Genomic DNA, 17,687 nt, shown 5'->3' on the forward strand with positions numbered 1-17,687 from the left:
GCAGGCTGAGGGTTTCACAAAAGCTACTTCACACCTGGACCCCGCAGCCCCTTCTCTGTGTGCACAGCCTGGATTGGCCCAAGCTGTGGGCACACTGCCTGGCTGTCTCCAGGGCATCTCAGCATCACAGACCCTGGTCCAGCTCTGTGTCCCAGCTCCTGGCCCAGAGCCTGACACACAGCAAGCTGTGCACACACGACCCCCTGCCCCCCTGGCCTGCAACTCACTGGAGACCGCTGCTCCCCCATCACACCTTTCTCCCAAACAGCCCAATGTCACTGGCTATGGCTCACTTTCTGCAAAGTTTGGCCAGTGCATCTTGTTTTCTCTTTTCTTTCTCTAAATCTAGCCTGGTTGTCCAGGGCACAGACTCCCCAGCACCTGACTTACCGGCTCTCCATCTTTCCCGGATCCAGGAGGCCCGGGGTGCCCGGGAGCACCAGGATCCCCTCGAGGGCCCACTGGCCCTGGGCTCCCTTCTTCCCCAGCTGCTCCCTGGGAAAACAAGTGGACAGTTGCCAGGATCAATGACATGTAGGGGGCCAGCTTTTCAATAGTGAGCCAGCCAGAAAGGGGTCAATCAATAGGCTTCCTGATGACATGTAATAGACTTACTATCCCCCAAAATCTATATGCTGAAGTCCTAACCCCACTGCGTCCATTTAGAAATAGTCTTTAATTAGTTAAGTTAGGTTGAGGTCATACTGGAGTAGAGTAGCCCCTGATCCAAAAAGAGCTGGAGTCCTCATAAGAAGGGGCCCCTTGGATGCAGACATGCCTAGAAGGAAGCCAATGTGGAGACGTGGGGAGAAGACAGCCGCCGGTTAGCCAAGGAGAGAGGTGGGGAGAGATCCTTCCCTCATAGCCCCAGGGAACCACCTGCGCTGACACCTGGATTCAGGGCATCTAACACTGTGAGGATAGTGAGAAGTAGTTTGTGTTGTTTAAGGCACCCAGTTTTCGATCCTCTCTTAGAGCTGCCTTAGCAAACTAATGCAATGTGGTGCAGGGATGAAAAGGGCATCACGGTCCGCTAGTCCACCCTGCCTCCAGGGCAGGTCACCAGCAGGTGCACTGCTTACAGGCAGTCCTCCATTCCTGCTTGGACTCCTTTGAGAGCAGGGAGCTCATCACCTCCCCAGGCCGGTTAGGTTTAGATGAGGGAGCTGGGCTTTTCCCTCACTCCAGGCACATGCTCATGCTTTCTGACCACAAAGCCACGAGCCCCATGTGGCAGCTCTGGCTGCGGGATGTTGGGTGGAACTGCATGAGCCACAGGGACTGCTGTTCCCGGGCAGGGCTCCCTTGGCCTAAGCTGCAACCCGATGGAGTAGAGGTGAGATGCGATGTAGCAAGGATGAGATGAGCAAAGCAAGCGATGGGGGTCTCTCCAAGCCTAGGGCGGGATCGGCTGGCCTGAGCCTCAGGCCAGCCCGCTGGACACACTGAGAAACAGCCTGCCCCGGTGGCAGGAGTTTGGGCCCCAGCCTGGCTTCCGCTCAACCACAGGTGTTTGGCTCCCTCTAGAGGTGGAATGTGCTAACTGCTCACTGAATTTCTCTTCACTCAACTAACTAGTCCTCTAGAATCCCCCACCCTCCGGTCACCCTTCTGGGTTGTCCATGCCCTATTATAGTAGGTCCAGAAGGGCTCGGTCCTTCAGACGGGAGGGGGTTGAGTCAGGCGGAGCAGATGGTCAGAACGTGTTCCCCTCACTAGCCTGGGTGCCCCAGGCTCCGCTCACCACTGCAGTCTGAGGGGGTCCCGGCTTTTTGTTCAAAAAAAAGTAGCACCTGCCTCACTTAAGGGTTATAGGTGAGCTTGTAACCCACTAACACTCCGAAGGCCTAAGGCACCCCGCAGGTCTGCCGATCCCTTTCCTCTGCAGTCACCGTTTTCTTCTGCGGTGAGTATTTTAGAGCAGAGCCTTCTCTCCACAACGCAAATGTCCACATCTGCTCTCGTTCAGTTTTGCTAAAGCGGAAAGATAAAATGACCGCTCCCTCGAAGTTCCCGGAGACGTGGACCGGAGAGAGTTCATACTGACTTCAGACTGCTGCGTGCTGGGGGGGCCAGTGCCGAGGATCCTGCAGAGGTCAGGGCGTCGCTGGGACACCTGTCCCTGGACAGGAAACCTGCTCCCATGAGGACGGCAGGCCCCCATCACCCGCTTCACCTGCTCTCCGGAGCCGGTGACACGCCCGCTCCTCAGTTAATCCTCACGGCCTGCAGCCAGCACGGCATGGGCCCCGGTCTACGCGGGAGAGGACAGGAGCTCACAGGGGGCACCTGAGACCAGGGCCTCTGGTGTTGTGGGGGGAAGAGCACTGTCCTGTGAGGGTGAGATTTGCAGGGAATCCCGGCTCGCTCGCTCTCTCCCTCTCTCATCAGCTGCCGGCGCAGTGTCAGTCTCACCAGCAGGGGTTAGAGACGCTTCCTAAACACCAGGTCAGAGAAAACTGGAACTGGGATTTCAAAAAGTTGTGGAGTGCCCTCCTCTGCCCCTGCATGTTGGTGTTTTGGGGGACACTGTCCCTCTTCTTCCTAATAAATAAAGCTCTTTCTCAGGCTTGGGAAGGTCTGACTGCACACAAAGGCGCGCATGGTTACGTGGTGCAAGAGTGGAATTTAGAGTCAGACACACCTGCCTGACAAGCCAGATTCATCCAGAGCCTCAGTCTCCACATCTGTCAAATGGACGCGTGATTCACAGCTCTGTTGTGAGGTGTGAGATGGCGGCAGGGCCTCCTAGCCCGTCCCCTCAGTGAGTCCCTCTGATCCTGGAACCAAGCCAGGCCTGAGCAGCTGGCTCCCCCATCCCTGCTTCCCAGAGCTGACTCGGGGCTGTGCGCTCGGAGACCACACTCTCTTACCTTCTCACCACGCTCCCCATCTTTCCCAGGGGGGCCTCTGATCCCAGGGGGGCCCTGGGGAAAGAAAGGTTATTGACATGGCGGCTGCCAGAGAAGGCTGACCAGGTCCCTTTTTAGTCAATGACTATAGCTCTGTCCCCACTCGTCCCCATTCCTGACTTAACTTCCCTGGAGGCCTGGAGCTGCCCCTTCCCTGCCCACCACAGCGGCCCGTGGGGCTCTGCTGACGCCCCGTGCGTGTCACAGCTCTACACACACAGACAAGGGCTGCCCGACGCTCGGCCCCCCTGGCTGTGGCTCTCGGAGGGCAGGGCAGGGCCTGGCTCGGGGGCCACCGGGAAGCCGAAGATGAGCTGAGAACAGCTTGGCAGCGAGACCTGCTCCAGCTGTGAACGGAGCCGCCCAGGGGCTGACTTGGAGACAAGGCTCAGGGGCAAGTGTTCCAGGGATGCAGCCCAGGGACGTGGGGAGCTGAGAGCGAGGGCAGCAGGCGCTCAGTGCGCTGGGGCTCCGGAGCCGCCGTGGAGCCGGCTTTTATAACCCAGAGGTCAGGGCTGCTCCTGGTGGAGCTGGCGGCCCTGTGCCAGGCGGCTGGACAACACAGCCTCTAAAAGCCAGAGAAAACCGTCAGGCAAGGGAGTGTTGGCTCCTGGGAGTTGGTGGCACACAGGAAGGAGGGGTGGGGGTGACTCGCTCCAGGCAATGCCCCGGGAGCTTCCGCAGCAACCACTGGACCTGACTCAGCCTCGGTGCCTCGTCTCCTCCGGGGCAAACGGGGCGATGACAATAGCCCAGGCTGGGAGGGCTAGTGAGTCGGCACAGGCGTGGCGCCCAGCACGGGGCCTGGCGCTCCAATAGCCCTGTGTGTCCTGAACAGCTCTGGTTATTATCTGCAAAGGTCGACGGCTGAAGGGGCCAACCTCAGTCTACTTTAGGAGCACCGTTCTCTGTCGCCCTTGGGTAGGTGCCCTGAGTGTTTTATTTCATGAAAGTCGAAGTCAATGTCTGCGGTGGAGCTTCAGCTGGTCCATGAGCAGACGCCTTGGGGCCACGCAGAGAGACGGAGCCTCGGTGCATCAGGGCGACAGGGAGAGGTCGAGCCTCAGTGCGTCAGGCGTGAAAGGGGGACCAGACCACCGCTCGCTCCACCTTGAAGGTGGAAAAGCTGAGGTCCTCCAGGCCCCACCCTGGCCCCACCCTGGCCCTCATTACTCACCACACTTCCTGGGGGGCCACTGGGACCAGGGGGACCCACAGGTCCAGGAGCACCCTGTTTAGAAGCAAAAGAAGTTTAGACAAGCCCGATGTACCTATTATAGGAGTTACCCCCAGGCTCTCTCCAAACTTGCCCTGTCCTCAGGTCCCCGTGATTTGCTGGGACTCTGTCTAACCTGAGATTTCCCTCCACAGTGAGAGGAGCCTCCTCCTATCTGAGGGCTGTAGCGCCCCAACCAGCCAAGCCCCAAAGGAGCAGGATCCTGGCCCGGAGGCAGGAGACAGGAGGGCAGGAGGCTCTAGAGATTCCCTAAGGCACAGAGGTGGGTGGGGGGGTGCTGTTGGCCTTGGCTGGCGAATCAGGGAATGCTTCCTGAAGGAAGTGGACTTGACCTCAACACTGAAGGCTGGGCAGATTCCAGGGGAGGGGATGTGGTGAGGATGTTCCAGGGGGGGTCAACCCCATGGGGATGGGGAAGCAGGGAGCTCTGAGAGTCCTGGAGGCCCCCATGTTGCCTCTTGCCTCCTTGCCGACACTGGGCTTCCATTCCCCCCAGGATGTAGTGGGTCCAGGGCTGTCTCTACAAACCCAGAGACATCTGCCCTTCTCTGTGACGTCCACACTGGTCACACAGGCACTTTACAGGGAGCATTGGGCCTGTGGGCCCAGGAGCCAGTGGACACCTGCCCGCTGCTCTCACTGCCTCTCCCACTCCGGGGACCTCCAGCAGGAGGCACCTCATCCCGCCTCATCCTGCCTCCTATGGGGGAGCCCAGGCTCTGCACATGAGACCCAACTCTAGTAGTCCCTGGGGGACAAGTACCCACCCCGCTGAGACTCTGGCCCCAGGAGGTGAAGCAGGATCAGCAGTGGGAGCGTCAGAGGTCCCTGCGTGAAGGCCTGTGGTGAAGGAGTGTGCACGAAGGCCTGACTGTGTGCTCCTGGCTGCGTCTGCGTGTTGGGCCTTTGTAGGCATGTGTGCAGCGCAGTGTGTGTGTCAGATTTTAGAATGCGTGTGATGTGCACACAAGCACACTTCTCAGATTCATGCCCACCTGTGAGTGGTGTCTGTGTCTGTGTGCATTACCGTGTGCGTGCAAGGAGGGCTGGGCACGTGGACAAAGCCCTGAAACACTGGGCACGTAGCGAGGCCAGAGCGCCTCTCTTGGTCTCTGCTGCTCCAAAGGCCCCAGGCCTGGCCAGCCCCTCCCATAGGGACTGCACTTCCCCGGTCCTTCCCGTCACCCAGAGCTGTGAGCCAAGGGTCCATCTGTGTGACAGGCCCAAGCCCTGAGGGGCAGGCAGGGCAGGACTCACGGGATTTCCTGCTGCCCCCGGCACCCCGCGTTCGCCTTCTTGTCCCTTGGCGCCCTGCACGGGAAATAAAAGGGGGAGATATGACGTCATAGGCAACATGGTCCCTGTCCTCATGCAAGGACTCTCGGGGGCACCTGCTCGTCCGCGTCAGGTGATCCAAGCTGAAAACACAAGCAGTGGCTCTACAGGCGGACGTCAGTCACTCCCCTGGCGGCCTGCGTGCAGGGCAGCCTGCTCCGTCCTTGCTACCCCCACACACAAGGTCAACAGGACACTTGGTCTTTATGTAAAGGGGCTCAGAGGGACAGATGGCCCAGTCACACACCAGCCAGTGGTCCTGGGATCTGGCCCAGGCAGGTCACTCCCACTGGATCTCTCCAAAGACCTGAATACCTGCCCAAGAAACAGGCAGCTGAGAAGCCACAACCAAGAAAAATAAAATGAAAATGCCAATATATATGGGTGTCCTTTAAACCAGAGCTGCCGGTCAGGGCTGGGAGGGGGAAGGGTTTCCTGCGTCTGCAAAGCCTTAAGGAGCCAGGAACCGCCTGAGCCTGAGCACACTACCCCCAGGGCGCAGAGTGGGGAAGGCAGGCAGTGTGACCCAAGCCAGGCTCCCCTAAACCGACACAACACTGGCAGAGCAAGGACATCCAGGGGCCCAGGGGCAGGGCCCACCCTGGTGGGACTGTGTTTTGGGGTGCTCTGGGTAGACCTCTCCACCCCTGGGTGCCTTCGAGGTCCCAGGAGCATCTGTGCCAGCACCCTCCGGCGGGTGCTCCCGAAATGGCAGGCCAGTGTGGCCAGTGGGGCCAGGGTGGAACAGAGGGGCAGAGGGCCTGTGGGCATTTCTGTGTCTGGGGCCAACTAGTGGAGAAAGGGCTTCTTACCGGTGGTCCTGTGAGTCCTGGAGGCCCCAGTTCTCCAGGACGGCCCTGTGACCCCTGCAATGAAACAAGTCGTCCATGAACTGGGTCATCACCCTTGTTCTGTGCAGGTGGTGCTGGGTGTGGACATGAGCAGTGGGTGTAAATGGAGATCTACAGGTAGGGGGACATCCTTGGGACCACATCCTGTTCCTCTGGGTTCCTGAGATGCACTGTGCAGATCAGACCTGCAGCTGCTGGGCCCTTGGATGTCCTGTCTCAGGGTGGGGACCAGGGGCTCAGGGGGCTCACGGGGCACTCACCGGCTCCCCAGGCTCGCCGTGGTCGCCCTTCTCTCCTTTCGGTCCTTGTTCCCCCTGTGGGTGGAGAAGCACCAGGTAGAGCGGACGCGGGCTGCCAGCCCACAGGCAGGGCACAGGACCCCTCCAGCCCCCTGTGAGCACCGGCCCCACCGCCCCACCCAAGGCGGCTCCCTCTCGCTCACTCAGGCCCTGATCTAGTCTTACTCCGCTTCTGGACCTAAGGTGAAGAATCACCTCCTCAGGGTAGCTGAACCCCAAGCCAGGCCAAGCCCCCCTGCCACGAACATGCATGCAGTTCTTTCTCTTCTGTGGCACCAGCTGTCTGTGGTGGCACGTTCACACTTTTCTGTGTGGCTTTGTCCTGTCCCCTCCAGCCCAGAGCCTGGCAAGCAGACCATTAATGAAAAATGGTGCCAAGAATGCAGAGGGGAGCCTGGAAGCACCTGGAAGGCAGAGTCTAGCATCTGAGTCAGGCAGCCTGACAGCTGGCCAGCCCTTAGAAAGCAGCATGGACAGGCTCGGCCTGAGGGGCTCCATCCTGCTTCCTCTATCCTTGCCCCAGGCACCCTGCCAGCACCCTCCTGGAGCTGCTTGCCAATCCCCAGTGCGCGTCGGCAGGGGCCTGGGCCGCTTCCCCCTCTCTCTGCGTCTTCTGTTGAGCGGAATTGCTTAGGTCGGCCATGTGGATTGTGACCCGGTTCAAGGGGGGTGCTCCTCCCTGCAGAGGGTGTCTCGGTGCAGACACGGGTGTTCCACAGATCCGAGTCATTCCTTCTAGAATCTCTGTGTCCAACCAGCTCAGGAGGACACCCTCCAGCTCCGTTCACCAGGGACAGCACCACCTTTATTTCTGGCACGTTTTCCTCCAGAAAATTTCCCGTGGTGGGATCTGTGAGGCTCTCCAGCTCTCAAGTCATTGGCTGAAGATCCATAGACAGTGTTTACAGGATCATTTCAAGTGGAACCGAGAAACGTCTGTGAGGGACAGTCAGTGGCAGGAAGACAGGCTCAGGATGCACAAGTGGTCAGGCAGAGGAGGGACCCCAAGGACTCATAGGCCAGATGCTCCACTGTGTCCGTCCTGGGCCTGGAGTCAGGAGGCAGGGTCTTGAGTGCCAGAGCCCAGGAGACGCTCTGCGATGGTGACTGAATGCACGAGCACACCTGACTTCTCTCCTCCACTGTCCCCACTGGGGATGTCACCCAAGTCTCACTCCCTCTCAGGGCTCAGCCTTGGCCTGGAGACCCTCTGCCAGGTGCCCAGACCTCCCAAGGTGGCTGCTCTGAACGACCCACTGGCCCTCAGGTTACAAAGCCCTCAAGTCCTCAGCTGTAATTTACCCAAGGCCGAGGCGGCCACCCCTCCCTCCTCCAGCTAAGGGGTGGGTTCCTTCATCTACCTGTCGTCTGAGACCTGAGCACCATCCAGGGCCCCCATTGTGCTCTCCACAAACTGCCATCACGAGGCCGCCTGGAGGCCTCCCCAGGCTCGGTCCCCTGCGATCCCCAGGAGCCTGCTCACCCCCAGGGAGGCATGTCCTTCCAGTGCTGCTTCCACTTTCTAGTCCCAAGGGACACACCTGAGAAGAGCAGGGAGCCATCAAGAGAGCCGTTTTCAAAACCATCCATCCAAACATGGTTACCATGGTGACGAGGCTGGTCTCAGAGAGCGCCATGCAAAAATCCACAGTGCATCTTTCATTCCCCACGGGCCCCATCTCCTTGCTTCGCAGCTGAGAGTGGCTCCCTGGTTCCTGCCAAGCTCGGGCCCTACAGGAAGGTGTCACCAGGGCACTCACAGGGGAGCCCAGGCAGGTCCCAGCTCCTGCTGCCCTGCCTTCCGACTGAAATGCCTTGGAAACCGTCTCTTACGGAGCCATTCTTTGAAGGAGAGGCGGAACCTGTAAGCTTGTGTCAAGCTTGGGGGGCTCAGGATGGGCCCGAGGGAGGGACAGCAGAGCACGAAGGGGTGGGAGGCAATGTGCAGATGGAGGTGGCCCTGGGAGAGGGAGCAATGGGGGGGGGGTAAGCCTTGCACCTCAGCAGCAGCGCAGTCAGCTAGAGCCTTTTGGCTGACAACTCTGTCTCCATTTCCATCTCCAAGGCAGGCCCCTTGCAAGTTGCTCAGCTCCTCGGAGCCACAGGGTCACCATCTATGAAGAGGCATGTCCTCAGGGGTGGCCGAGCGACACCTCCTCTGTGCCCATGAGTTAGAGACTCTCGTGCTGTGTCCCTCTGAGTCCTTCTCAGAGAGGCGGGGGCACAGCCAGAGGACCCACAGCTGCTTCTCCACAGGCACCTCCTCCGAAGTCCCTGTCCAGCGACGGCCCCTCCTCCTCGCCCACATCATTTCCGCGGAAGCTCAAAATGCCCCGTCTCCTTCCACAGGGGTTTCAGTCCTCGGCTCAGTCACTACCACTGTCCTTTCCCACCGCAGACGAGATTCCTTTTAGCTCTTTGAGCTGCATCTGCTTAACACTGAAAACACGGACGGAGCAGCCGCTGGAAGGTGGTTCTTGTTCAAGGCTCTCATGGGGCGCCTCCTGGAACAGCTAGACGAGTCCCCGGACAGAAGGACAGGTCCACGTGTGAGCGCGAATGACACACAGGACTGTGTCCATCCATAAGCGTGAAGGACACACACGAAGCTGTGTTTCCTGGCCTCACCGTGGCCAGGAGCGTGGAGAGATCCTGCGAACACTTATTTTCCCGAGTGATTTTCATGAGAGGAGCAGGGAGGACTCTGGAGGCTGCTGTGAGGCTTCTTACCTGCCCGGTGTGTTCATCTTCAAAAGAAGCTACACGCTCCGCCTCCGCCAGCCACACCCGAAGCAGGCTGGCTCTGCCCCTTCCTCTGAACAGCCTCTCTCGGACCTGGGTCCCCTCCAGGCACCCACTCCCAGAGCCCCCATCACTGCCAACACCCCCAGTGAGTGCCTCACTCCGCTCACTAATCTTCTGCCCTCTCACCAGCAACTGTGTGGATGGAAGAATTAAATTTATCCCAGGAGGGTCTGCCCTCCACCCTGGGCTTAAGGAGGCGACCTCCACGCCCCTGCCCCAGTTAGAAGCCTGCTCCTTCAACGTCTGCCCCGCCGGCTGCCAGGACAAGCCTGGTGGTGACTGGCATGGTGGGCAGAGAGTCAGAACCCAGCCGAGCCCTGGCCCAGAGTGCACCTGGGGGTGTCACGAGCCAGGGGCACCGGGTGACCCCTGGAGGCCTCTCTACTTACCGGAATTCTTGGATACGGGGTGAAGAAAGATGTCTGAAAGGAAACCACAGAAATCAGAAAGATGTGAATCGATTTTAAAACCTGCCTCTGAGAGACTGGCCCAGTGGAAGGCAGCCCCAGCATGTCCTTCTGCGATTCCTAGTTTCACCATTAGAATCACTTTCCTTTAAAGTGGTTGCGCATTGATAGAGACAGGATAGCACAATGGTCAGATGTGGGAGCCCTGGTCTCACCCCCACCTAAAAACCGAGTGACCTCGGACATGTCAGCTGCTATGTCCTCAGCGATAACATGGAGATGAAGCATCCTCCGCTCAGGGTGTGGTGGGGCCCGAATCCATGCACCTGCCTGGGATGTTGGACCCCCCATCACAGTGTCCTTCCCACTATCCGAGTCTCTCAAATGACGCAGGTGACAAGAAACTGGGGCAGGACTCAGCCTCTGGACACAGAACCCAGCCCATGCAAACCCTTTACCTCGGCGGGAAAGACCCCCTGGCCTGGCCGTGGCAGGGCCCTCCAGCCTCCCCACCCACCCTGCCCTGAACACCCACAAGGCACCCTTTCTCCAGCCTCCAAGCTTCCGCCCAACCTCCCCCCGAACCTGCTCTCCTCGCGCTTTCCCTAGGGAACTACGGCCCAGCCTTCGGGGCTCTTTGCAGTCACTCATACGAGACCCCCTTCCTGTCCTCTCTGCCACTGGAATATAAATCAGGCCCCTCACCACCCTCCCTGAGGCATCCTGTTCTTTGTCCTGATAGGGCTCGGAGGACTTGTAATATACGCTTATCTGACCCGCTACGTGACTGGAGTTTCTCTCTCTAACGAGGCTGTCAGCGCCATCGGGTCCAAAAGTCACGATGCCTGGCCCACTGCAGGTGCTCAGAAAACAAACCCGCAAAACAGCAGCAGAAGTGAATGGACATCGTGGATTCTAACCCAAAAGCACAATGAGTTCAAAACGGAAGGAAAGAAACTTTCCTATCCCTTGCCCTCCAAGCCCCAATCCCAGTTTCTCCCCCGAGAAACCACTGTTTTTAGTTTAACGAATTTGAGGCCATTTTCTGTGTATTTCTACACAGTCCTGAATGCCCAGAAATACATCCCCTGCAGGAGCGTCGCAGAGCTAGGCGCGTCGCGGCAGCCCCGTCGTCTCCAGGGTTCGCATGCAGGCGCTCGCGCGGCCCCCAGGGCCCTGCGGGTAATGACACCGAGCACGCGAAGCAGCTGCTCAGGGAGGCGAGAGCAGCCCGCGGGTCCCGGAGCCGGAGCTGACTGCGGGTCTAAGCTTTTCACCTTCACACGCGTGATGTACAAATCGGTTTCTCCACTCGTTTTCCTGAGCGCTGGGGTCTTTTCAAGGCCACAGACACAGCATGTGCGTGTGTGTTCATGTCACAGAATGGGACTGCAGCGCCTGGGGAGTCGGAGGGTTTCCTAACTCCGTGCCTACGGCCACGGAGGCCGCCTGCAGCTTTTCATTAGGAGCAACACTGACGTGTACGTCCCTGTTCAGGCCTTTAAATGCATACAGTGCAAATGAAACTCTAGGGGGGACGCCTGGAAATGGAATTTCTAGGCTGGCAGGCGGACACTTTTTGATCTGTGGATACCGGGTAACTCCTCAACCGGGCATGACCAACCTGCCCTCCCGCCCAGCTTCAGTGCTCATTTCCCCCATGCTGGCCAGCATTAGATGTTATTAGTCTAAAACACAATTTATATGAACAGTTCTGACACTAACTTCTTCTAGGTTCTTCAGACACCCTTGCGGGATGGTTGGGTCTCGTGTGGATGGGCGTGTGTGAGGAAGTGACTGAGCTGTGGAATAATGACTGGATGTCCGTAGAAACCGCAGGGTGAGATTCTTCGTCCTGCTATGTCCAGGCTCCCTCATCTCCCAGCCTCCACACCAAGACAGTTCTCTGCTTTGGTGAGCAAAGGACCAGTCCCCGTTCCCTAGTCAGGATCAGAACCTAAAGCCGCGCACAACTTACCCAAAATCAACTGATCAAAGCAGAGACTGTCAGGGCTGGGCAGGAGCATCAAGATGCAAAGGAAAGAAAAGTCCAAAGTACGTTCCCACCTTATACAGCAGTTTATATTCTGTATTTATTAACGTACTAAACTGGCACTGGGCACTTGCATGATTCCAGCTAATTTCCACTGCAAATGTACAAGATAGCTGGGTATAATATGTATGTTTTTAACAGGTGAGAAAACTGAGTCCTTTTGAAATGAAGTAATATATCGGAGACCACAGTGCTGGTGAATGAAAGAGCTGTGATCCAAACCCACTGTTTTCTCTGACTCTGAAGCCCATGTTCTCACTCAGGACTCAACACCAACTCACACGCCTGCCTCGCAGGGGCAGGGGAACAGGGACTGGAACCGAGGCTCATGGTCATGTGTCCACACTGCAGTCTTACCTGGATCAACTGCTAATTTCTTCTTGTCTCTGGGCCTCAGTTTCCCCAACGTAACAGGTAGATATGTATTCTCGGGGACTGGCCAATGTTCTGATACACAGCAATGTGCTTGCTGGGTACGCTAAATTGACAAGCATAGGTGGTTCTTAGAGAAGCTTACACACAGTGTTTTCGGGTTATAAAACCTAGGAATAGATCCAGCTGTTGGCAAATTCTATTAGAAAGATGTTGATAACTAAGTGTTGTGTGTGGAAGGGGGAGCCCTGATGCCTTAGAAACTGAAAGGAGAGAGATTTAGAAGCAGAAGAACTTACAGTCCCAGGTAATCCAGGGGGGCCTACTGGACCAACTTCACCCTGGATGAAGAAACGGAAAACATGTGACTAGCACTCCTTCCGACTCTGCGTGTCCTGGGACACCTGTCCCGGGACAGCAGAATCACCCACCCTGCATCTGCTTGGGTGGATGGATGGACGGATGGACGGACGGACAGGCAGGCAGGCAGACAGGTATAGGTAGATAGATTCCCAATTATAAAATACTCAAACATATAAAACCATATGCTGTGAGAAGTATCCATGCTGGTAGGATCAGCTACTGATCACTGGCATCACCTTCGGGACGCCCAGCCCTAGAGCCGCACCCTGGCACAGCGCCTGCAGCACAGGCCTCCAGCTGCCCCAGAGACCCCGCTGGGCCCTGCCCCACCCCCTTTGAAGGCGACAGGCTGTTCTCAGGGGCCTGTGGGACAATATGACTTTACCCAACTCTCTTCCTCACACGGCTGACCTCCTGCTGCGGGACCCACCTCGTCTAAGCCAACAGACCCTCCATTAAAAACTGCAAATGATCAACACTGAGTGTTTTCTAGTCAAATGCATGAAGGGGAACAAAGCAGGGTAGAGCTGGAGGAGAGACCCGTCTCCGGCCCAGGGGCCCTAAAGACTGCCTTTCGGGAAGACCCTCCTTGTCCTTGCTGTGGGGCAAGGGCAGGGCCAGCGGGCGGGGCGGGGAGGACCCAGGTGTCTCTGACCTGAAGGAAAGGTTTGGCAGAAAGAAGGGTCTGCGTGCTCTGGAGTTAACGTGACAGACCTGGTTCCAGTCCCAGCTCCTCCAGGAGCCCTTCAAGGGACTGACTACCCAAGACGCCCGGGGCTTCCCAGCTCCCCGTGGGTGGTGGGGAAGAGAGCCGGGGATGGCATGGCAGTCAGCTGCGGGCCGAGTTGCTGTAATGTCTTATTTTAGATATTTTAACCAGAATTGTCTGTTATGACCTGTTTCTCTGGAGGAAGAGAAAAGCAGCCCGATTCTCTGGAAGCTCGAATGAGGTTTTGCTGTGACCCCGGCAATTGTGCCAAAGCGGAAAAGGGAGTTTTATGGCCTTGCTGAGTCCTTTGCATTCGGGAAATGAGTTTCTCAAATAAAAATGGCATTTCTGAGAACCTCAGGAGAGCAGTGGGCCTGGACGGCCTCCAGGCAAATCCCTTCCCATTCCCGGCTCTCTTTATAGATCAAGGGCCCGTGGGCTGGAGTGAGGAAGGGTAGGAGGTCTACCTGGAGCCCAGACAGACAGGGCAAAGGAGAGCAGGAAGCTGGAGAGGAAGAGGGTGCACCCTTGGGAGACAGAGGGGACCCCTATGGGCCTTGTGCGGGAGGGGCGAACGCAAGGCCCCTCTGGGTGTGTGTCACCACCCTGGCCAGTAAGCCAAGGCCCAGGGTGTCAGAGAAGACGCTCAGCCTCACGGCAGGTAAAACCAGGATTAAAACCCAGGCTCTCTCCACTATCGCAGGGAACTCACACAGACACAGGGGGAGGGTGTGCAACTAATGTCACTGAGGGCAGGGTGACAGAGCTCCTACCTTTTCACCTCGGTCGCCTTTCTGTCCTGGGAAACCCAGGCCACCTTTCTCTCCCTGCGGCAAAGACAATGTTAGGAAGCGTTGGAGCTCAGCTGCGCACAGTGCCTGCCTGCTCCAGGTAAGACCCCAGGATCTTGGGGACCTCCTTTCTCCTCTCCCACCTGCCCTTGCCCTCAGCAAACCACAGGTGCAGGTGAAGCCAGGCCTGGGGGCATTCAGTCAGTGGGTGTGAAGCACCTACCTCTCCAGTCGGCACCTGACAGGCAAGCCCCCCACCCCGATCCCAGGATTTCCTCTGAAGACGCTGCACCCTTCCAGAGAGTTCTCTCCCCCTGCCCTTCTACACCAGCCCACAGGGCAGAGCGGTCTGATCCCTTCCTTTCCTGTAAACACCAGGAAAACCCCAATTCCCAGCCAAATCAACACCCATCTCCCAATGGACTAAGACTCAAAAGGGGCTGCTTTCCAAGGGCAATGGGCACAGGAGAGGTGGCCTCGGCCAGGAGCTGCCAGCACCTACCTGCTCTCCTTTCTCTCCCCTGAGGCCCGGGAACCCTGGAGCACCTGGGAGGCCTGCCGCTCCCTGTGGAGACACACATGGGCATTAGACTCTGGGTGGAAGCTTCCTACAGGCCAGGCCACGGGGTGGGAGCTCTCCCCCAGCTCTCCAGCCCCCACAGATCTCTGGCATGTGGGGTGAGGTGGAAATGGGTGGGGAAAGGGGAATTGTAAGGAACGTGTCTGCTGGGATGTCAGAGCTCTTTCTCTCTGACTGCTTGTTCTCTCAGGAGCCCTTGTTTGGCCTCTCTTGGTGTCTAACTCCTCAGACACAACGTCACCTCTTCGCCATCTGTCCTGACATTCCCCATGTCTCAGCCAGGGGCCTCTCCTGTCCCTCCCACCCTCACCTGTATGTCACCACTCACTGCACCTGTTCACCTGCTCTGGGTTCAGGGATGTGACCCCAGGGCCACCACAGTGACGGTGCTGAGCACGTGCTGTGATTGTTAGGTCAGCGAATACGTGCATGGAATGAATCATTGAGCCCGGGAGACAGGCGGCAGGCCTTGTGCACTTGAACAAGCGAATGTGAGGGTGAAGGGGGGCAAGAGTGAGGGAGTGAAGGAATGGACAAACAGACCTTCTCTCCAGGTCGGCCAGCCAGGCCCCGCTCCCCAACGTCACCCTGGAGGGAGAGCGACAGACACCCTGTTACTTCCTACTCCATGTACAGACACAGCTGTCGCCCCCAGCTGGCCCCACACACCCGCAGCTCCTACAGCCAGGACCCCTGATTCCCGAGCGTGCTGCAGTTACAGCCCGAGCTGCGGGTCGTGGAAGCCAGAGCCTTTCCCATTTCTGGAGAGGGGGTTCCACACACTCATGTTGCTTTCTGCTTTCCCCAAAAGAAACATCTGGAAATTCCCCCGAGAGTTTGAACAGGATGACCCCATTAATTCTGAGCCTATAATTCAAAACAATGAGGGACCGGAATCTGTGACCTACATCCACCCAACTCTGAGCTTTAAGATGCTTCAGGGAAACGCAGGTCCCACAGTAGGTCCGGTGACGGAGCAGCTGGCGGACACGTCCAAGCGGACCCCCATCCCTGGTGGTTGTGCAGACGGGTGGACAGGCAGCCAGGTGTAGGCGGGTGAGGGTTTCATGTCCCCTCCCCCGCGGCGTGTTACAACAGAGGCAAGTCTCGGGTGGCACTGTGTTGAGCATCCTGGCACTGAGCAGGCCCCCAGCGGGAGCGCGGTGCTGGGGGGCTGGAGGAAGCTTATTCCTCAGCCAGCAGGCTTCTGACCAGCATTTGCGGTCAGGTCGAAATGGGGACATGACCAGAAGGCCTTATTGTCTGATCCCAGGGCATCAGGCTGCTGGGCTTACCAGGCCCCTAGAAATCACTGTTGCAAAGAAACTTGGGGGGCTGTAGTTTCTAACCAAACATGTGCCTTGAGAATCACGACTTCTTGAATGACAGTTTCTAACATCCATTATGCCATTTGGTAAAACCTTTGATGAAGATTTCCGTGAGGAAATGTGGCTGTCTGCTGAGCGGATGCGTGAAAGAATGAACGAGTGAGCGAGCGGGCGGGCAGGCTGCTCATAAGATTGCCCACGCGGCCCTGCCAGGCTCAGCTGGGAGTGAGGGCCGGCGCCGGCACCCTCACCAGAGAGGAAGGCAAAAGAAATAAGTAGCCAGAAACATCATTTAAGCATGACATCCTGCAGTCTGGAGTCCGCACTCCGATTCCCCCGTCGATCCCCAGTGTTTACAAGCGCAATGAGCCAGAATGGCCCTAACTGGAGCTGTGTAAATACCTGCCACTCAAACTACCACTCTAAGTCGGCTAGGACTGTGACACCTTTGCAGTAGGAATTGTTTTGCACATGCTGAGAAAAGCACCCAGGGGCTGAGTTTGGTTAGAAAGCACTTTCGGGGACCAGCTGAGGTGCCTCCTGCATCTGCGCTGTGACCCTGAGCCAGAGGCACGGTGGCTGCAGCACTGGGTGGCTGCTGGAGCTCTTCACCTGGGCCTAGGAGGCCGGTGCACTGCTTGTCCCGCACCAGCTCCGCCCCCGCAGACTGATTAACCTGCCGTCCACCACGGATCCACAATCTCCTTGGCAGCTTTCCTCATCAGTTGGCATTTTGTCAAAATAAAGAAACAAGACTCCAGGCCAGGTCTCCTCTGAGGCTAGAATATGTTATAAAAGCATTGTAACTGTGGAAATTCACAGTTTTGGGTTTTCTAGAGAAATGTTTTAAACGTTAGCACCAGAGATTGCACAAAAATGACAGTGAGCTGTAGCAAGACTCTATTGTAGTCTGTCAGCCATTAGTGAAGATTGGAATAGAAAACAGGTTGATTGGAAGACTAAGGAAATCCCCAGGGGCACCTCTAACTTCCTCCCATTTCTTCTGCTCGGCAGCCTTCTCTGCAGAACCGCACACAGGGAGCCCGATGGGAACAGCCTGCTTCTGGGGACCCCGGCGGGAACCTGGAGTGCATACAAACGGGGCACCCCCGAGGGTTTCCCAGTTCACAGCTGGGAGAAAGCCTCCCGACTCCATACAATCGATGTCGTCAAGAGTGAAAACGACAGGAAACCTACGCCAGCTGTTTCCTGCCAGACCCCAGCCGACCCCAACTCTGCTCCACCAGGTGAGGTTCACACACCACCCCAAATACACCATCTAGGACCACAAAGGTGACAGGAGGGGCCGAGTCCATACCCGCAGGCCAGGCTTCCCAGGCAGGCCGTCCTCCCCTCTGTCTCCAGGCTGTCCCTGCAGGGAAACAAAGTCAGGTTCACGGGGTGCGGGGCAGGCCCAGGCCGAGTCCCAGGCTGGTGAGGAAGAGGACCCTGCGCTCCAGTGGAGCCCCCCGTCACTCTGAGTGACCATCGTGGCCAACAGCAGCAGCTCCCTCTGCTCTGGGCTCCGCTCCCGTATTTGATGAAAGCACAGCGAGCGCACACGGCGCTCTGCTCCCAGCGAGGGGCCTGGCCGGAGCGGCACCCATGCTGCAGACACGAAGTGCAGAGCTAGCCGCGTCTCCTG

At 57.7% G+C, this 17,687-nt stretch overlaps 1 protein-coding gene across 1 annotated transcript in view; it reads right to left on the reverse strand.

Annotated features, from left to right (window-relative positions):
- Positions 1-17,687, reverse strand: part of COL22A1 (collagen type XXII alpha 1 chain) — a 195,917-nt gene that overhangs the window by 58,611 nt on the left and 119,619 nt on the right. Inside the window, exons 27-38 of the mRNA XM_087825208.1 lie at positions 17,361-17,414; positions 15,258-15,302; positions 14,637-14,699; positions 14,117-14,170; positions 12,571-12,612; positions 9,829-9,861; positions 6,596-6,649; positions 6,297-6,350; positions 5,407-5,460; positions 4,090-4,143; positions 2,874-2,927; positions 391-495 (exon numbers count right to left, since the gene is read on the reverse strand). Coding sequence (XP_087681334.1) covers positions 391-495; positions 2,874-2,927; positions 4,090-4,143; positions 5,407-5,460; positions 6,297-6,350; positions 6,596-6,649; positions 9,829-9,861; positions 12,571-12,612; positions 14,117-14,170; positions 14,637-14,699; positions 15,258-15,302; positions 17,361-17,414 — 666 coding nt within the window. The remainder of the gene's footprint in view (positions 1-390; positions 496-2,873; positions 2,928-4,089; positions 4,144-5,406; positions 5,461-6,296; positions 6,351-6,595; positions 6,650-9,828; positions 9,862-12,570; positions 12,613-14,116; positions 14,171-14,636; positions 14,700-15,257; positions 15,303-17,360; positions 17,415-17,687) is intronic.

This window comes from Miniopterus natalensis, chromosome 16 (genome assembly GCF_054644295.1).
Source record: "Miniopterus natalensis isolate mMinNat1 chromosome 16, mMinNat1.hap1, whole genome shotgun sequence".
NCBI classification, from domain to species: domain Eukaryota; kingdom Metazoa; phylum Chordata; class Mammalia; order Chiroptera; family Miniopteridae; genus Miniopterus; species Miniopterus natalensis.